The 21043-nt window shown below is 39.9% G+C and overlaps 1 protein-coding gene and 1 pseudogene across 7 annotated transcripts in view; both read right to left on the bottom strand.

Moving 5' to 3' along the window:
* The window catches only part of PHC3 (polyhomeotic homolog 3), a 72221-nt gene extending 54270 nt beyond the window's left edge, over positions 1–17951 (bottom strand). For 3 of the 6 annotated variants that reach the window (XM_079767379.1, XM_079767375.1, XM_079767380.1), the window contains exons 1-4: positions 17903–17951; positions 15242–15407; positions 10371–10526; positions 8981–9058 (exon numbers count right to left, since the gene is read on the bottom strand). In XM_079767379.1, coding sequence (XP_079623505.1) covers positions 8981–9058; positions 10371–10526; positions 15242–15407; positions 17903–17916 — 414 coding nt within the window. In that variant the 5' untranslated portion in view covers positions 17917–17951. The other 3 variants (XM_079767376.1, XM_079767378.1, XM_079767377.1) reach the window with 3 other exon arrangements.
* Positions 17952–19378: 1427 nt separating this feature from the next.
* On the bottom strand, positions 19379–20335 carry LOC307097281 (small nuclear ribonucleoprotein Sm D2-like; annotated as a pseudogene). Its single transcript has 2 exons — positions 20244–20335; positions 19379–19788 (listed from the first exon to the last, which is right to left on the bottom strand). The product of its transcript is annotated as a small nuclear ribonucleoprotein Sm D2-like (transcript).
* Positions 20336–21043: the final 708 nt, after the last annotated feature.

The following is a 21043-nucleotide window of genomic DNA, read 5'->3' on the forward strand; positions in this document are numbered from 1 at the left end:
CCTACAACCTTTTGGTATACGGGACGATGCTCCAACCAACTGAACCACCCAGCAAGGGCTAAATAATATTTTTAATGAGAGTAATGTAATCTGACTTCAAATCCTTTTTGTGGACAAAGCAGAGAATAAAATTAAGAAATAAGAAATTAAGAAAGCATTTATTAGACTTTTGATTCAAGCAATAAGGCAGACTGGACTCTTATATACATGTGCCCAAATACACTCACTAAGATGCTAAATCAACATGAAAAATTAGTATAGCTGAATTTGAAAAGGGGGGGAGCCCTGGCCAGGTGGCTTGGAGTGTTGGTCCCATACACCAAAAGGTTGCACGTTCATCCCTGGTCGAGGCACATACAGGAGGCAACCACTCCACGTTTCTGTTTCTCGGTCTCTCTCTCCCTCCCTCCCTCCTTTCCTCTGTAAAATCAATAAACATATCCTCCAGTGAGGATAAAAAAAAGAAGGGGAGGGGAGGATTTCTAGGTGCCAGAAAAGAAGAAACTCAAAGACCTAAAGTCCCAGCTGACACCAACATAGTCTCGGTATACTGGCCTACAGAGGTAGAAGACCTATTTTGAGCCTATTTCAGGGAAAGCTGGAAGTAAAACCCCTATTTTGAGCCAAGATCCTCTAAAGGTCTGCTCAATACGTGAAAAGGAAGCTGGAGAAGCTCCACCCATATGCCCTGAGAAACAGCAAGGCAGATTGCCCTCTGCCCTGCTCCCAGTGTGGGGAGAGAGGCTCCTATGAAAATCAAAACTCCAGATTTGCACCATGCGGAGGTACAGAATACAAATCGACACTACCTGTATAGTTCCACAACCCATCCCAAACATTAGCATTTGCACTAGTTCAGGAAATTTGTTAAAATGAGCAGGTGGTCCTAGCCAATCTTGCTCAGTGGTTAGATTGTCCGTCCTCCAATTGAAGGGTCTCGGGTTCAATTCTGGTCAAGGGCACGTACCCAGTTGGGGCATGAAGGCAACTAATTGATGTGTCTCTCTCTCTCCCTCTCCCTTCCATTCTCTCTAAAAATCAATGGAAAAAATATCCTTGGGTGAGGATTAACAAAACAAATTTAAAAAAGAACAAGTGAATGGAGAAAAGCTGAGTAAAGGTTATAGAGGAGGATGTCTCTGTACTATTTTTGTAATTTCCCGAGTCTATAATTATTTTAAAATAAAAAGCTTTAAAAAACTTTACAGAGGGTATACAAGAGTTGGTTAATTAATTCTCTAAATTTAGCGGTATCTTTTAAGTATTTCTTAATTTTAATGAAATAATTAAACCTGTAATTCAGTAAACATAATATACAGAATTAGTCTGCAATCTGGCTTTTACTCCTAGCGTACTACTAAAAGTCCCATTAGCAATAACCAGTGCTCTCTATCCAACAAATTCAGTGAATTTTTTTCAGACCATTCCTTCTCAACCTTCTGACCCATCTCCAAAATGTTCATGCTTTATCTTTAATACTTCTTTTCTTGAATTCCTAAATTATCACATATATTCCCGTAGTTTCAAAAAAATTCAATCATGATTACTCTTAATCCTTGAAGACAAACTTTTATTCTGAGCTCCAGATCCAATTACTTACCAAAGACATCTTACTGAATGTCTCAAACACCAAACTTATTATTATTCCTTCTTAAGCCAGCTTCATCTCAAATGGCCACCAGCAACTTTTAAAATCTCCCAAAACAGATTATCTGGGAGTCATACTGATTCTTCCCTCTCCTTTACCATACATGTATCTTATTGATTCTCCACCTTTATTCTCCTCGTTCTCATTTTGATTTTTAATCACTTAGTTTGAGAGTGTAGGCCCATGGCACTTCCATCTAGATTTCTTTGCAAACTGATCCCCCACCTGGAATCTTGCCTCCCCCTCCTTGCCAGATAATCTTTCCCTGATTTTATTAATATTAATTAACCATTTAAAAGCTTTCTGGATAACATTCAACCTCTCCTGACTCACTAGCACCATGTCCTCCCACTCTTCTTTTTTTTTTTACAGAGAGGAAGGGAGAGGGATAGAGAGTTAGAAACATCGATGATGTACCCGCAACCAAGGTACATGCCCTCGACCGGAATCGAACCTGGGACCCTTCAGTCCGCAGGCGGACGCTCTATCCACTGAGCCAAACCGGTCAGGGCTCCTCCTACTCTTTTATACAATACCCTTCACATTAATCATATGAAGCTATTTGCAATGTCATGATTTCTCCGGCCTCTATGGCCCTGGTAATAATGTTCTGGACTGGATTGAATGCCACCAAGCCCTGCCCCCTCTCCACCTACTAGTGTACAGTGAACAACTCCCTCTCAAAAATCTTCAGCTCTAATAAGCTTTTTCAGGCATCCCTACATCCCATAGTAAAACCATTTTACTTTCTTTTTGTCTGTTATCTTCCAGATACTCTGGCATATTCTTCTATCCTTCTAAACAATAATTTATTTCTTTAAGGGTGGGGACCATGTGTTATTCATCTTCATATATCCAATATCCATAAAAGTGCCTTCATTCAATAAGTTTATTAAGTTAATAAATACCATGTTATTTTAAGGCATATTTCAGAGTTTTAATGTAATATATAAGTCCATCACAAAGAACATGAGTGTGTGTATATGAAAGAGAGACAGATACAGAGAGAAACAATAATTTTGGTATAGCCTTTAACAAAGCAGAGTAAAAATGTAGAGATGTGCTATATAATAAATTTTTATGTGCTATATAATAAATTATTAACAAACCCCCCCCCAAATATAATCTTTTTCTATATCACTCTACAAATACACATTTTGGATAAAGCCTTGCTCCAAAAATTAAATCACTTAGCAGTGTAAAACTGAACCCAGGTTTTCCAATTCATGTATTTTGGCATTAGGGGGCTTTCCTATACCTTGAAAGCTCGAATAATAATCTGGGTCAGTCTGCAGTAATAACGCCTTGGCACTTTTTTTCAGTCAGTGATGGGTTAGGGGAGGAAGAGGCACAAACCACACACTCTTTAAACAAAAACATAATAAAAGTCTTTTTTAAAAATGACTGGCTGATAACTAAAATGCCTGAGTACTATTTAAGGAAATAGAACACAAAGTACAGACAGAATGCTTTTCTTGGTCTTTAAAAAGAAAAAAAAAAGAAGTGAGAAAACTAAATAGTTACTTCCTAACCACCTGAATTGCATTTCACTTTGTCTAAGTAGTGAGATCAAAGAACAAATATCATGTTTATTTTTAACTTCCATATAGCAAATAACACGTCAGGCAGTGTCTACTAATGAATGCCCAACCCATGAGAGTACATAGATTAGGCCTCACCTCTGCAAGAAGTCATCTCCACCCGCTGGCCTAAAAGAAACTTTCATTCCTTCCCACAACCGATAAGGTTGTCCTCTATTTCCTGCTTTGTTCCACTAACCTGAACCAGATGCCCTTAATAGTTCTCTGTCAATTACATCCCAACACTCCTAAGTCCCTTTCACTTTAAAGCCTTGGCCAATCCTGGCCCCACACTTTAGAAGGTAACTTATTGCTTGAGTCCTATTACTGGAGTCTCTTCCCACTGGCACTGATTCCAAGAGTCACCAGAGAAAACCAAGTCTGCTAAGAAAAGCCATTTAACTCCCAACCACCTCTTGGGGTCCCCAAAAGGAAGTTACACAGGGTCTCTGGCCCAGAGTACTCTCTAGAGCCAAAGCCCATTTGAGAGCCTCTGCTGACAATTGACTGATCAGAATCAATGGAGTATTATCTACAGGGAGAAACTGTACACAGACATAAAAATATAATGCATACCTATATTATATGGAATGAAAATATCTTAATGACCCAAGGTTAAGACAAAAATACTACAGAATTACATGTAGTATAATCTTACTTATATAATTACATACAAATGTGTGTGTGTGTGTGTGTGTGTGTAAATCACATATGAGAAGAACATGTTGAGAGACAAGTGACTGCACTGTATATGCAAACAATAATGCATAGTGGTTCTGCTTTTCACAAAGTAGTCCAAAAATATTAAGTGAAAAATTACAGAAATAAACAATTCACAAGTTTTAAATTGCATGTCATTCTGAGTAGCATGATGAAATCTTACACCATCCCACATGGGACATGAATCATCTCTTTGTCCAGCACTACCTGCCCATTAGTCACTTAGTAGCACTCAAAGCTACCAGATCAACTGTCACAGTATTGAAGCACTCTATACATTTGTATTGTCTGTCATTTAGACAATGAGAGTGTATTCACATTTTATTTAGGCAATATAAAAGACAATAAAGTTCTTCAATCAGAAATAACCACTGATTAACAGTTTGTTGTGTATTATAGATTTTCTTCCTGCATAATCAGATATATAGATATAACTTTTAAGAAATAAGTTAAGCCCAGCCAGTGTGGCTCAGTGGTTGAGTATCGACCCATGAAGCAGGAGATCACGGTTCAATTCCTGGTCAGGGCACATGTCCAGGTTTTATACTTAATCCCCAGTTGCGGGCATGCAGGAGGCAGCTGATCAATGATTCTCTCTCATCATTGATGTTTCTATCTCTCTCTCCTTCTCCCCTCCTCTCTGAAATCAATTCATACTTTTCCCTATTCCTCTTCCTAATTATTACTAAAAACCCTAGATAAACATAAGATAATCCCAAAGGTGGGTAAAGCAGACTGGCTAGAGACCTCAGGACCCAGTAAACAATGTGGGTGTGAGCTCCCTGGGATTTCTTTTTGTCTCATATAACTCAAACTTGGACCTAAAGAAGACTGTAACACTAAAACATCAATGGGCACAGACAAGAAGGAGCCCCAACAGAAGCCTGCTATTTCTAGCCAAAGGACCAGGAAAGAGACAGCCTAGCAACTTTTTTTTTTAATTGCTCTACTTCACAGAAAACATTGTGGCCCCACCCACACCCACACCAGCAAAGACCTCACCAGGCTGTAATAAGGCACCCTAACCCCCCCTATTCCCTCCAAAGGGTTAGTGTCAGAGAAGGCCAGGTAGAGAGCCAGGACTTTAATCCCATCCAGGCAGTAACAGCACCAACACAAACCCACCTGTTCCCTGCAGAATCATTGGAGACCATATGGGAAGCAGTCCTATCACTGCCAGCCAGGAAAGCATCAGTGGGGGCCTAGTGAGAAGCCAGAACTCTCACCTCCCACTCAGCAATTATGAGGAGCACCCCCTTGGGTATCAATGAAGACCAAATGGAGAACCTGTCTCATAACATAATACTGAAAATGTCCAAGTTTTAATAAAAAATCACTCACTGAATTAAAGAACTAGAAAGAGCTCTCAAGCTGAATGAAAAACAATCAATAAATAAATGCCAACACCAAGACAAGATATAATTATGAGAAAGATTTTAAAGCAATCATCTTTGAATAAGCAGTTATGAGCCTGACTGAATCAAGTGAAAAATATACTCTCAGCAAAGAAACAGAAGATATAAAGAACCAAATGGAAAGTTTAGAACTGAAAGAATAGAATAACCTAAATAGATAAAGTAAATGAGATCATACTATACATTCTTGCCATTTTTCAACTTAATACCTAATGAAAATCTAAGTCTCTCTGTAAAATTAATCCTCAATTAAAGGACATGTATATTGTTCATAATTTCTCACTATTATAAACCATGCATATTTGCATAATTATCTGTATCATTTCTGCATAATTATCTATCCTTTTTAGTAAATGACATCACTAAAAATTAGAGTGCCATGAGAAAGGACATGCATAGTTTAAATTTTCATACACATTGCCAAATAACTGTCTAGAAAAACTATACCAATTACATTCTCATTAATAATGAGTCTGCCTACTTTCTCACGTCCTTGCCAAATGGGTATTGTCTCAAAGCTTTCCTTGTTTTCTAATTTGAGAAGTGAAAATAGTCTGTCATTGTTGTTTTTACATACGTTTCTTTATTACTAATATGATAAATATATTGTCATGTGTTTAAAAGTTAAAAATATTCTTTCTTTTGAAAATTACCAATGCAGGTATTTTGTGAATTCTCACTGTTTATCTTACTGATATAAAAAAGCCGTTCGTATTTCACAAACATAAGCTGGTTAATAAATATGGTTTAAATATATTTTCAACCATTTTGTTGTCTTTTAACTTTGCTGATGCCTTTTTTTTGCAGAAGAGTTTTTAATTGGTTTAGATTTCATTTTAGGAAATCCAGTTTAACTAAATCTTAGTTTCATTTAGTTGAAGTACAAATACATCTAAAGGCTCAGTTCCAACTAGTTTTAGAGCTAATCAATCATAAAATCAACACTCACTACTGGTATCTAGAATTAGTCTTTCTGTTCTAATGAGGGGAAAGAAGAGGATACTGGTACCTACTGATTACCTATACATTATATTAAGAATAAATTTATCCATATACATAGTTTCCCAAGTGGTATCACTGGATTTTTACTCCATTTTTTAAAAATACAATATTCCATTTCCCCATTGGAATCCCTCTCCTACTCTAAACCCCAACCTATCTGGCTGTTAATTTGACAAACTAACTTGTAGCCCTTTTTTCTACTGGAGGCTGGACAAATTCCCATGACTTTCACTGTTATCTGAAAACCTACCTCAAAATAACCAAACTACTAATCTACCACCTGACAGATCATTATGGTCACTACCTAAAGAGTTCTGCTACCATGCTCTGCCCCTCTTTCAGAGCTTGACCTAAATTTATTAAGCAATCTTGGGTATCATAATTTGAAATGCTGGTAAACTTACTTGAGCTATTTGCTCAATTGGGATAGAAAATAAAACAAATGGCCCTAGCCAGTTTGGCTCAGTGGATAGAGCATCGACCTGTGGACTGAAGGGTCCCAGGTTCGATTCCGGTCAAGGGCACATGCTTGGACTGTGGGCTCGATCCCCAGAAGGGGGCATGCAGGAGGCAGCCGATCAGTGATCCTCTCCACTGGTTGATGTTTCTATCTCTCTCTCCTTCTCCCTTCCTCTATATCAATATAAATATATCTTTTTAAAAAAAAAAAAACAAATGAAATATATTATTTCTTTTTTTTTTTTTTCTGGATATCCATTCTCCCTACTTACTTCTTTTTCCCCAGCAGTCACTCACAGGCTCTGGCATATTTCATTACACAAGCTGCCTAATTTATGACAAGTAGCACTAACAATGTCATAAAAATTAAGCACAATCACTGTAATTATAATTTCTGTGAAAGTCACATTCATAAAATCGTAATGAGAGAAAACTAGTTTAAAAGGATAACTTGTAATAATATGAAGAGAAAAAAATTTAAAAACACTTATCTCTATGTTGTCAAAAGTTATTCCAATATTTCATGGAATAAAGAATTGGTCTATAAGGTTTTTAACCAGTCCACAAAATGTTTAGCATCAATACGTAGGGCCATATTACATTACTTAAATTTTTCATTTTCTTCAGTCTAACATTTTCAAGGACAAGTAATTTTTTTTAACTAATTCTATTTATATTCCAGGATACTTCCCTTAGCTAAAGAAGGACAGCACAAGTTCACCTTCAATTCCTTAGCAATCTACAAACTATATTCTGTTGAAGTTAATTTTACAAAGCATCAACATATTACCACATCGGATCAAGAAAACGTAGCTAGGAAGGACATTATAGGGTTAACTCAATGGTTCTCAACAAGGGGCAATTTTGTCCCCAGAAAACATTAGGCAAAAATGTGCCTAGAGACATTTTTGGAGGTCACAATGGAGGAAGGGGGAGGGCCACAGTGTACTGATATCTAAGTGTATAGAAGATAAGGGTGGTGCTAAATATTCTATAATGTACAAGACAGCCCCCCAAAACAAAGAATTATCTGGTCCATCTCTGGCTGGTTAGCTCAGTTGGTTAGAGCCTTGTCCTGATATGCCAAGGTTGTAGATTCATACAAGAATCAACCAATGAGTGCATAAATAAGTAGAACAACAAACCAATGTTTCTCTCTCTGTCTCTCTCCTTTCTCTCTAAAATCAATAAATAAAAATTAAAAAAAGAATAAAAGAATTATCTGGTCCAAAACATCTATAGTGATGAGACTGATAAACCTAGGACAACTGATGAAATTTTAATAGACACTACATTGCAGCAAGGTTAAGTTTACTGAATTTGATCATTTTCGTGTGGCTTCGTAAAGGAATGACTTTGTTTCTAGTAAATATATATCAAATATTTAGGACTAAAGAAACATGTCTCAACTTACCCACAAATGATTCAGAAAAAAAAAAAAGTAAATATATAGAGAGAAAAAATGATAAATCAATGAACCAAAATGCTAACAACTGGTAAATCTGAGTAAATCTTTTTATTATTCTTGCAATTTGAAATTATATCAAAATAAAAAGTTAAACAAGTATTACCATGCCTATAAATTTCTTTTAACTAGGAAAGTTTGCACAATTTCCCAGAATATATGCAAGAGAGCAAACCAGCTTTCTTTTACTCCTTTTTCAAAATAAATTATACTATCTTGAGTGGACTAATTGTAAATTTGACCCAGATAACTCAAGTAAGTGTAAGCTGAAATGTATAATTTCTAAAATGTGAATTTCAGAGAAAAAGCTAGAAACATTTAGCTGTCTACCAAGGATATGACATTCTGTAGTATATCACAGTAAATGCATGGCCTAATACCTGTGCATTGTACATTTCAGGCTTTCAGTACATTCTGAAAACTGTAATCATTTAGAACCACAAAAGATCTGAATACACTCCATGGGAAACAATGTATAAGAAGTAAAACAGAAATATTTTTAGACTCGGATTTTCAGAAGTTTAACATTAGTTCTGAATTCTTGGACCTTATCATTCTTACTTCTAGGTACTTGTTACTTAAATAGTATTTAAACAAATATACAATTAACAGCTTTGCAAATATTAACGGTTTACTTTTAGAAAGCAATAATTAAAATTTTTAAATCCAGGAAAAAGTTTAGGGCACTTACAGATGTCTGGGACATACTTGACTGTTGTGTGACACTTCCTGTGGGGGATGTAGATGGTCTTCCACTGGACAAACTTGCCTAAAATAATAAGATCTTTATAATATGTCTATAAAAACCTAAAGTTAAAATCTTTCTGGTACCAGGATACCACAAAACCATAAGAAAAGTAAAAATGTCTATATATGAAGCTATTCATTTTACAGTGAACATGGATTAAGCTTTGGCCAAACAGATTAAGAAAAAACAAAAAAGCTGAATGGTGGAAACAGGACCCAAAGGATAATATGATTTTAATAGCTGCACTCATTGTCAGTTTTACTCTACAGGCTTCTATCTTCTTTAGGGGAATCACCACTCCAACATTACAAAAAAGAAATTGAAGCTACATCAGGTGCCAGTGGGTTTCAGTTTCCTAACTCATATCACAAACATGATGTTACTTAAAATTACACTACCAAGAAAACGCAACAGCTGGGGATGTGATTACAATAGATATAAACCTTTTTCAGGTTTAGTCAACTGAGATCCTCCTCTAGTAAGATTTAAGATTAAATCTCACATGTAGTTTTATTTAAATAAACAGAATAATAATGAAAATATTTTTTAAAACACAAGCATTTAATCATAAAATCATCCTGTTATTAGTAGGAATAGTGTGATTAGATTTTAGAAAGTACATATGCATATCTTTATACAGAAAATTTCTGGAGGGTTACATATTAACTGGTACAGTGGCCAGCTCTGAAGAGTGGAAAACAACAGTGGGTGTAGTAAAGAATACTTCTACTTTAACTCTTATAAACAATTTTATACCGTTTGATTTTTTTCAATAGTGTGAATTACTTGCATACTGGGGAAAAAAACTTTTTTTGTTAAAATGTAAATATAATTCACGTAATCCTAAGTATTCACTGTTATACCTAAAATTTTACATGCAAAATCATGACACTAGTGTAGCAATCCTGCAATGTAGATAAAAAGCAGTGGGACAGCCGAAACCGGTTTGGCTCAGTGGATAGAGCGTCGGCCTGCGGACTCAAGGGTCCCAGGTTCGATTCCGGTCAAGGGCATGTACCTTGGTTGCGGGCACATTCCCAGTAGGGGGTGTGCAAGAGGCAGCTGATCGATGTTTCTCTCTCATCGATGTTTCTAACTCTATCCCTCTCTCTTCCTCTCTGTAAAAAATCAATAAAATAAAATATATTATAAAAAACCAAAAAGACATATCCATTATTTTTTTAAATTAACTTCCATTTGGCAGCCTATTATAATTCCCTAATAAAAAATTATCACAAAACATCTGAGAACTCTGAAATAATACCCAATTCATTTATTTTCTGCAAATAATGTCAACTTAGGCCTCATAATTTTTCATTTATTCCACTCTCACCTGAACGGCAGCAAGGCTCTGAAGTTGGGAGCTGCTTAAGTGCTGCTGCTGAAGAGCTGCAGTGTGCAGCATTAAGTGCTGCTGTTGAGCTGCATACATTTGCTGAAGGTACTGAGCAGCTGAGCTGGAGGGGCGATGCAATGCCTGTTGAATTACCTGTGATAAGTCAATTGAACCAATGTCAAACCATAATCTTAACCATAAAATAAAGTATTAAAAAAGTGACAGTTTAAAATTTTACTACTTGAATATTTAATGTCATAAGCTTATTAACATAGTTCTCTCCTAATTACACATCACTAGGATTGCACAAATTAAATCCGTACAAATTAAAACTACCCTGTATAGTCAATTCACAAAAGAAAAAAGGTCCAACTAACCATTTGAAAAGATCTTCAATCTCATTAGCAGACAAAAATTACAAATTAAAACAGGATATTATTTTCCAACTTTCAGATGGATAAAAATTTAAAAGAATACTACTAACTGAGGAAACAGGTACTCTCATAAATTGTCATAAAAAATGTAAACTGGTATAAGCATTTTGAATAAAACTTGGTAGAATTCAGGGCTTGGGTATAGGAAGGAATATGTATAACCCTGCAGCCAATCCAAATAGTAATGCAAAGCAGTGCTGCCCAATATAGTAGCCACTAACCACATGTATCTCCTGATGCCCAATATAGTAGCCACTGTGTCTCCTGAGCACTTACAATGTGGCCAGTGAAACTAAGGAATTGAGTTTATAATTTTACTTCATTTTAATTTAAATATAAATAGACACATAAGCTAGTAGCTACTGTACAACACAGCACATACTAGTATATCTACATTAATTAACAAAAAGAATTTCCAAATACATCATAAGGTGAAAAAAGCAGGCTACTAAATAGTGTATAGAGTAAAATGCCCTTTTATATTAAAATTTTGTGTGTTTTTCTATAATATTTTATTTTTAAATTTTTTTATTGATTTCAGAGAGGAAGGGAGAGGGAGAGAAAGAGAAACATCAATGGATAAGAGAGAATCACTGTTCGGCTGCCTCCTGCACTCCCCACACTGGGGATCAAGCCCACAACCTGGGCATGCACCCCAGACCAGAATCAAAACCTGGACCCTTCAGTCCACAAGCTGATGCTCTATCCACTGAGCCAAACCAGCTATGGCTATATTAAAAGTTTTGCAAGAATATTCAGGAAAACATTAAAAGACTACCAAACTGCCCCTAACTGGTTTGGCTCAGTGGATAGAGCGTTGGCCTGCGGACTCAAGGGTCCCAGGTTCGATTCCGGTCAAGGGCATGTACCTTGGTTGCGGGCACATACCCAGTAGCGAGTGTGCAGGAGGCAGCTGATGGATGTTTCTCTCTCATCCATGTTTCTAACTCTCTATCCCTCTCCCTTTCGCTCTGTAAAAAATTAATAAAAATACATTAAAAAAAAAATACCAAACTGGATTAAAGGTGATTTTTACCTTCTCGTTTGTACTTTTCTTTTTTCTTTAATATGTTTTTATTGATTTCAGAGAGGAAGGGAGAGGGAGAGAGAGATAGAAACATCAATGATGAGAGAAAATGATCAACTGCCTCCTGTATGCTTCTTACTGGGAATTGAGCCCGCATGTGCCCTTGACAGTAATCGAACCTGGGACTCTTCAGTCCACAGGCTGATGCTCTATCCACTGAGCCAAACCAGTTAAGGCTCTATTTTTCTTTAAATGACTGAAAAAACTTAGAATGAGTAGTTATTATATTAATAATCATAAAGTTATAAAGCAATTTACTTTTTAGAAAATTACTAATTACCTTTCAAATGTAATTTTTCAAACACTTATAAATGTTTTTTAAATGTCAGATTCCGTGTTTTGATTGTTTCAACAATAGAATAAAACTATTCTTACTAAAATAATTCCTATAAAAGTGTTACTGAAAATATTTATTAGTGTAATATAAAATCTGAGCCTGAAACTTCATAAATCGATAAACACAGAAAAGACAAACATCCTATTAACAGAGAAAAATCCTTTATCTGCCCAAACCAGTAAGTCAGACTATGGCAGTCCTCTGCAACCACATCCCAAAGTCACATCATGCCCACTGTGACTCTGAGACAGCAAAGAACTCTAACAGCAGCATCAAAGCAGAGAGATAAGGGAGTAATAGAGCCAAATCCTACAGCTTTAGGGTATGAGTCAGGACACCTTGAACCACAAAATTCCAAGAAAGCATATTTCCTTGTGTTGTTTATTTTCACTTGTTCATATCTCATTTCTCCAACTCCAGATTGCTAAACCTGCTACAGACTTCTGTCACAATATCAATGTAGTCTTTTGACCCCTAGTTGCAGAGGACTATAGATCAGCATCAAGTAATTTAGGATTATAACAGTACTAGAGGCCTGGGGCATGAAATTCGTGCACTGGGGGGTGTAGGGGGGTGTCCCTCAGCCTGACCTGTGCCCTCTTGCAGTCCAGGAGCCCTCAGGGGATGTCCAACTTTGAGAGGGTGCAGGCCGGGCTGAGGGACACCCCCTCCCACCCCCCAGTACATGAATTTCGGGAACCGGGCCTCTAGTGATGTTATAAATATCCAAATGGCCCTTGGCAGAAAAAAGGTTCCACACCCCTGCTCTAAAGAAATGAGGATGATAAAGAACATTCAAAGGACTGAAAAAGAAAGCTGAAGGTATTAAAGAACTACTTAGGTAGTTCAATAAATATTGATTTGATGGTATTTTAGGGGAAGCAATTCTAGGATATCATGCAAACTAGTGTTAGTGCTATTTTTGGGTATATCTATATCTATATATCTCCAGTAACACTCTAAAAATTTTTATTAAAGTATTAATATAATACTTCCAGGTGTACAACACAGTGATTCAACATCTATATACCTTATGAGGTGATCACACTATACAAAGTTATTACGGTAATATTGACTATATTCCCTATGCTATACATAACACTATTTTTTATTAACACATCCAGCTCAGGTAAAAACTAGAGAACAAAATGGCATATTAAAGTATCACATCATCTGTATGTTCAAAGATCTCAATACTCTTCACTATATCCCTTGCCTCAGAGAAAGATGAAGAACATTAGAAACACATTCTGCATTCCAGTTTGAACTTTTTAACTGACTGGGTCTCCAACAATTCTGATTCCACCTATGGTAACTTCAGAATCCTAAACCATACAACAGTTAAATAGTCATTATACTGGGGTATCCACTCTAGAAAAATGAATAGGGAGAGGACTATGTTGCAAAGTTATTTTCATTGTAGAATGCAATTATGGGGATTCTAGAGAGAATAAGCAGGTATAATGGAAAAAAATAAGAACTCAAAGAGTGGTTAAGGGCACAACTCTAGAATCAGAGAGCCTACTAGCTTTATGAGTTTAGGAAAGTTAGCCTACTTACTAGTAAAACATCAGTTTTCCCATTTATAAAATGGAGATAATAATAGTATCTAATAATCCATGCAAAACATTTATCAAATGCTTGGCCCATAGAAACTGTCCAATAAATGTTAGCTATTATTACGTACTGGGTATATCTAATGTGCCCACACAGTTCTAGATGCTTCCTTTAATCCTCATAATAACTAATACAGTGGTGGTCTCATCCTCATTTTACAGTTTCCTGAGGCTATTATGCTTCCCACCCAAGATTATATAACTACTAATGAGAAAGTGAAATTCAAACAAAGAGCATATCAGACTGCAATGCCCATGTCCTTTTTATGCAATACCATATTGCCTCAACTTCCATTATTATATAGGTTAACCAAGTAAATTTAACTTTCTCAACTAAGTGAAGAGTCCAAGATTTTTCCTCCTTAGATATTCCTTTCCATCTCTGCCCCTAAGAGCTTTAGAATGAATCCTTCTCCTTAGGGTTCTTAGGTTTAAAATGAACCTCTTAACATATCTACAGACCTAAATAGATCGCCCTAAGTCTATATTATGGGTTCAAATATAAAATAACACAAAAAAACACCTAGAGCCATTCTGCATGTTGGGGCTCTAGATTGAATATCTCCATACTGCAATAGCAGCTAGACACCTTCCAATTATAATTGTCCTTACATATTTTAAAAGCTACACTCGGGGGTGGGAGGGGACTTGGGGGGGGATAGGGACGAACTGGAAGAGGTTAAATGGGCGGAAAAAAGAGAACCTCTGTAATACTTTCAACAATAAAGATTTTTTTAAAAAAAAGCTACACTCTGACAAATGTAAGCCCTCTCAACAGAATAATCTTACATAATAAAAAGGTAATATTTAAATTACCATCACTCCGCTACGCCCATGATTGGGCCAGCGGGTGACACAGGGGGCGGGACTCGGGGTGGCTGGGGTGGTGATTGGGCCGGCAGGACGCTGAGCTCGCGTTGCCAGTGGCGACGTGAGCTCAGCCTCTGCGCCATGGCTGTGCTGCAGCACAGACAGGCCTCTGGGACAGCGAGCCGAGCTGGCGTTTTGGAGGTTTGGAGGCGGCGGGTGGTGGGCGGGCGGTGGGCGGGCGGCGCGGCTCCCCGGGGAGGAGTCTGGCGGCAGTTGGGCCGCAGGAGCACGTGGCGGTGGCCCCAGCCTTCCTGGGCGGGAGGCAAAGGCGCCCCGCCTCGCCCTAGGGGCCCAGGGACTTCAGAGCTGCCGACCAGCAGACAGACAGCTTACACGTGCATGATTAAATCATGCACTGGGCTTCTAGTTATTAAATAACTTTTTGAGTGTTTTGAACATTAATAATTATAACTGTACTTATTTAGAGGATATCATATAATTCATTGGATATGAAACAAAATCTGGCATAAGCAAAAATAATGACATCCTAAGTCTTAGCCTACCCATCTTTATAACTGAAATACCTGTACAGCATGTCGGTCTGAGCCACTGTAGACTGAGATCTGCGGTTGCTGCATTCGAGAGGAGGAAGTGGTGATGGTGGTAGTGGTAGGGCTACTGGTTGTTGTAGACACAGAAGATGTTCCAGGGTTTGGTTCACTATCCATAGCTGTACTGTGGTCCTTAAATCTGGCAGATAACATAAAGGGTTTGTACTGGCAAAAGCATTATCTTATGGGTTTTAAAGAATACTTAATAATTCCAAAGAAATTATCAAGTCTAGATTTCTAAGAAGGTCCTCAAAACACAGATAGCACACAGTCACCATAAACACCTAGAAAGAAAAAGTACTTCACAAATATATAGCACATTTAATACTTAATACCATCTAAATTTGAATTCAAATTATTCAGGATATGTAATACAGATAAAGCCGGGTCTAAATTTATTTTCATTATTGAAAGAAGATGAGTATTTTGAAACCAAAACAGGTGATGAGTGAATACTAAACTACCTAGGAAAATAAAAACTAAAGCACCATCAGGGAATTTAAAATATATATTTACATTCTTCTGACCATACTAACTACAAGTTCAAATCTTTCTTTTTTTTTCTTCAAATCATGCTTTATCTATACATTAAAATAGGGTGCCTAAGGGCTTGTGCTAATTAGTTTAATTTTTGGCTACCATATATACTTGCTTTAAAAATAAGTTCTTTTAGAAAATAAGTTAATTAATAAAAAAATCACACTAGCTTTTTCCCTAATTAATCTTACTACATCTAATAAGTATAATGAGTTATACTTATAAGCAGATTACTCTGAACGGATAGAAAAGAGCTGACAACAATTTCCCCACTTCCTTACCAAAATCTCTTTTTCACAACGAATTGTCCTAAAATTTGAAAAGAGCATAATTATGTCACTTGCCTCAGGTATGGACAGTAAAGTACATTTGTGTACAAGACTTTCTGATTTTTCCCCCCTCTAATATTATGAACTCACTTCGCAGTTGTATAAAGTTCTACTAAATACAGAATTTGTATCTGAATAAATTCAAACATTTTAAGTCAATTCTAAGGGCCTCAATATTGTTAGAAACTAGAACTACAAGTAGGTTTTGTGTGGGGTGAAAAATGCACCACAATGGTGAAAAGCACAGAGAATATACTTGCTTTATCTGCCCTTATTTCCCATCTTTTCTTCCCAGAAACAAAATCTGGCGGACCTCACATTAGCAGCACTGACAAGAATGTATGTAATAAGAACACTTTCTACTTCAGGAAAAGACAAAGGAATTTGGCACTAATTGTGTACCCATACACTAATCCCATATAGGGTCCTTTAATGTACAAGTTTTCTTTGTCCTTTATATCCCTTATGTAAATAATATTTACATGCTCTTCAAAGAATCAAATGTTTTTTTAAAAAATCTCGATTTAATAAGAGGAAAAGTGAATGGAAAAAAGCTGACCACACTTACTTTTTTGATTAGTAAATGACTCATACATTCTTACGCTCCTCTGTTGGCTTTTTTTAAACAGCTTTTCAGACTGCATTCCAGTAACCAAATCAAAGCATCTTATGGTAACTGTTCAACAATGTAACATTTTTGTGGTCCATAAGGTAAACTTTTTCCGAATCACTGGCTGTCAATAACACTTCCGAACCTCGTACCAGGGCTGTGCAGAAAGCTTAAATTCTGGTCCCTTTAGAGTGCTATTCCGCTCAACCAGTACCCCTCAATCCCAAACCCTGGGGGCAAGCCGTTCAGTAACTAACCAAAAATGGTCACAGAGAATCCAAATTGTAGGCACAATTCTACACATGGGTGAGTGGAACCGGCCAACCCACTGAAATGCATTTGCAGACCTGGCACAAAAGGAACAATTTTTGTAGCTCCACCGTCTATGGCCAGAAGAATGCCTACAAAACGCAGCCGGCAGTCCCGGTGCCCGAGAGGCCTACCCAGGACAGACTAAGTTTGCGTCGCCAACTGAGCACCCCGCCGCCCCGCCGCCCGGGAACGCGGTCCCGCAGGGAGGCGGCCGCCCTGCGGCCAGAGAACCGAGGGGCAGAGCTTCCCGTCCAGGGGGGTTTTCAGCCTGGCCAGCCCCGAAGAAGCCCCGCCGCTCGGAGGCCGGCGCTGGGACACCTCCTCCGCGCCTCCCGGGGGGGAGGGCGGGGAGCACCCCCACGTCCCGGGGTTTCCCGCAGAAGCGGAGTGGGGTGGCGCGGGAGCGGGAAGAGGGGACCGCCAAGCAGGCCTGGCAGTGCCCGCCCAGCCCAGCCCAGCCCAGCCTCCGCGGGCCCCGGCGCACGCACGGCCACCAGACTGCCCGCGGGGCCCACTTGCAGGGATGACAGCGCCTGAGAGGCCCACAGGGCTGCGTCCCAGTGGCCGGGGTCCCGGGAGGGGGGGACCCTGAGTGCAGGGGCCCGCGGATCCAGGACCCGTGGGCGGAAGGGGCGCTCCCGCCTGGAGGCAACTGGACCTAAGCTTACAGGTCGCCTCCGCCCCCCCGGACACGGGCCGAGCGGGCCCCTCCACGATGAGGAAGCCCTCGGGTCTCCCTTTCCCCGCACTGCCCGCGAAAGAGCCCTGAGCTTTCCCCTTGGAGGACGTGTCGCTGCCCCCATTCGCCCCCCCGGTTACGACATCAGTCACCAGCGAGCCACTCACTCCGCTTCCGCCATCTTCTCTCCTCCATCACTAACACGGGCTGCGCATGCGCCCCCCGGCGGCGGCGGCAGCAGGCAGAGGGGCGGGGTCGACCCAACCCCGGGCCCCCGGGGTCACGTGGGGTCGTCCGCTTCCAGGCCCCCCTACCCCCCACCCCCTCACCCCTCTCCAAACTCAGGCTCTGCTGTCTCTGGGAATGGACCAGGTTTCCCCAAATTAGACACTAACGAGTCTCACCTCCAACTCCTGGCTTTCTCTTGCTTAGGGTGTTCTTCCTCTTGGAGAGGGGCCTGTAACCCAGATAAGAAAAGTCCTGCTCCCACTGTTAAATTAAACATCTGAAGGGCATGTAAAGTAGGCCAAAGCCTGTGCAAACGGCAGAGTGAGATGAAAGAAAACCAGGAGGATCGGATGCCAGGGTCTCAGAGGGAAAGGAAATGCCTTGGTGGCTGCAAGGCTGGTTTCCTAGGGCGAATTGGAGTTTGGGGGTCTGAACCAGCAGTTTCTCTGTCCCAAAGACAGTGTTCAGGACGCTGGTGTGGTGGGTGGCTAAGGAATCATCCTGATTATCCTATGCCTTCCGCATGAATGTGCTGAGCACTGAGTAGGGGTTTGCAAATTAGAATACCACAGGGAACCAGCAGGAGTGGCCACTAATTTGCTAGTGTGGTTTATTAATAAGTGATATAAATATAGATATATAGGAACTACGATTAGGCAGGAGGAAACAGAAAGATGAGTATGAAAAGTCCCTTCCTGCCAAGCACAGCCAGATGGAAGAGACTCATGGGGCAAGCTCTGCACCCTCTTCAGGCACCTCACTCTCCCAGCACCCCAATGCGTTCACCGACGCAGAAACTCTCCAAACCCTCTTTTGGGTCTTTAAAAAGGCTCCATTGCATAATTGTGATTGAGTAGATCACTGGCTATTGGGGGTAATTGATTCAACTTCCAGTTCTTCTCCCCTCCCTTGAGAAGAGAGAATTACAAGGGTTTAAGGAACTCTATGCCAGGAATGGGATCAAAGACCTAATATATATTTCTTATTATAAATCACAATATCACAAGCCCACAGGCCAAATACAGACTGCTTCTTGTTTTTTGTACAGCAATCAAGCTAATAATGGTTTTTACTTTTTCTTAATAATTGGGAAATCAAAAGAAGAACACTATTTTGTGACAAGTGGAAATTATGTGAAATTTAAATTTCGGTATCCATAAATAAAGTCTATTAGGACACATTCATGTTTGTTCTTTTATGGATTGTCACCGGCTGCTTTTGTGCTACAAGGGCAGAACGGAGTAGTTGCCACAGACACTATACTGATCCACTTACTCTCTGGCCCTTTGCAGACAATGCTTGCCGACCTCTATTCTATGTCACTGATCAGCCTGTCTATTGCAGAGTAATGCCTGCAAAACACAGCCGGCGGGCCTGGTGCCCAAGAGGCCTGGTGCCAAGCAGGGAGCAAGCCCCTACTTGCCAGCGACGAGTGGGTTCCGCAGGCCCACAAGGACCCAGTCCCCGCGCAGGAACATCTTGGAGATGCAGCGGTCCTCGTTGACTGGCTTGGACTTCTTCTTGCCCTTGCCTCTCTTGGGGACCTCGGTCCACATCTCCGTCACATTCTCCAGCCGCCATGTGGCCGTGCCTGTCAAAAGCCTTCACCCGGCCCAGGAGCTTCTTGGTGTTGCGACAGTTGATGAGCACCGGGGTGTTGTTCCTGACTGACTGCGTGAGCACTGAGAGTGAGCCCGTGTTAAACTCTTCCTCCTCCCGCTTCTGCCGCTCCTCCGCGGTCCTCTCACTCTTGGGCTTGTGGAGAAGGCTCCTGGGGGCGGTGGTTGGGCTCTCAGAACGCCCCTGACCTCCGCGTTGCGTGGGCCTCCGAAGAGGAAGTGCGAGCCAGGTTTAGTTTTATCATGTGGAAAAAAGGGAAGGAGGGGGACAACAACACCCTAAAGATGGTTGTAAAATCTTAGAAAGCAACATGTAAAATCCTCTTCTTTTTTTTAAAACTTTTTACCAATGTCTTCCTTCACCTCTATTTGCTCAACAAATGCTATTGAGTATGCCTAATACTCAATAGGTTTTAAATGCTTGTTGAGGGAATAACTGCTTGAATATCTGGATGGATATTGCATGAAATTCTAGTGTACCCTGTAAATTGAATGAGACCATGTACAGACTTACTTTGTCTTTTTTCCTTGAAAGTAATGATACCCAAACAAAATGCTTTTCCTAAACCAAATAGTATTGAAACTGAAAAGACAGTCTCTAGGCCTGCCACCTCTCAGGAGGTTAATCATATGCGTATCAGTCTTATCTTCCCTTGTATACGTGTGGGCGGCACTGTACACAGTCAGCGGTATTTCCCCAGGGGCTGAATAGTAGCCACACCGAACATTAAAGCTGGAAGGGCCATTAGACATCATGTGACCCACACTGAGGAAGAATCTATGGTGAAAGAAGAATCTGAATTCTGATCTCCTATCCACGCAGTCCAGAGGGTTTTGCCTCGTGCGGTAAAGCCTTCAAGCGCGGAGGTGCTCAATAAACACTTGGAGATGCTATGTACTTTCACTTTCACTCTGCTTTTATGCTTAATGTTTGCTTGGCATTATGGCAGCCTAGAAGAGTTGTTTGTTATAAGCAAGGCTTTAGAATCAGACACACTTAGCTACAAATCCTGGCTCTTCCACTCCCTAGCTGTGTGACCTTTTGCAATCCTGTCTGCTCCCCCTTCAAAATATAACCTCATCTCTGGCCACACTACCAGGAACATGCATGAAATCATCAAGATACAGACCGAATGTGACACCTCTCCCCACCTCCACTGTTTTCAGCCTAGGCCCAGCATCTCTCTCCTGGGCCACTATAATCGGCTCCTGACAGGTCATCCTGCTTCTACTCTTGTTTCTTTATAGTCTGTTCTCCAGCCAGCAGCCTAAGTAAGCTTTTAAAACTGTAAATCTGACCACATCACTGCTCCAATCCTCCAGTGGCTTCCCATCATGCTTAGCAGAGAGCCCAGAGTTTTGTGTTGCTCACTGCCTCAGCCACACCGGCCTCCTTGCTTTTTCTTTTTTGCTCTTGCTGTTCCCCAGATCTCACTTCCTCACTTCTCTCAGGGCTCTGCT

The sequence above is a fragment of the Cnephaeus nilssonii genome, assembly GCF_951640355.1.
Source record: "Cnephaeus nilssonii genome assembly, chromosome: 3".
Taxonomy (NCBI): domain Eukaryota; kingdom Metazoa; phylum Chordata; class Mammalia; order Chiroptera; family Vespertilionidae; genus Cnephaeus; species Cnephaeus nilssonii.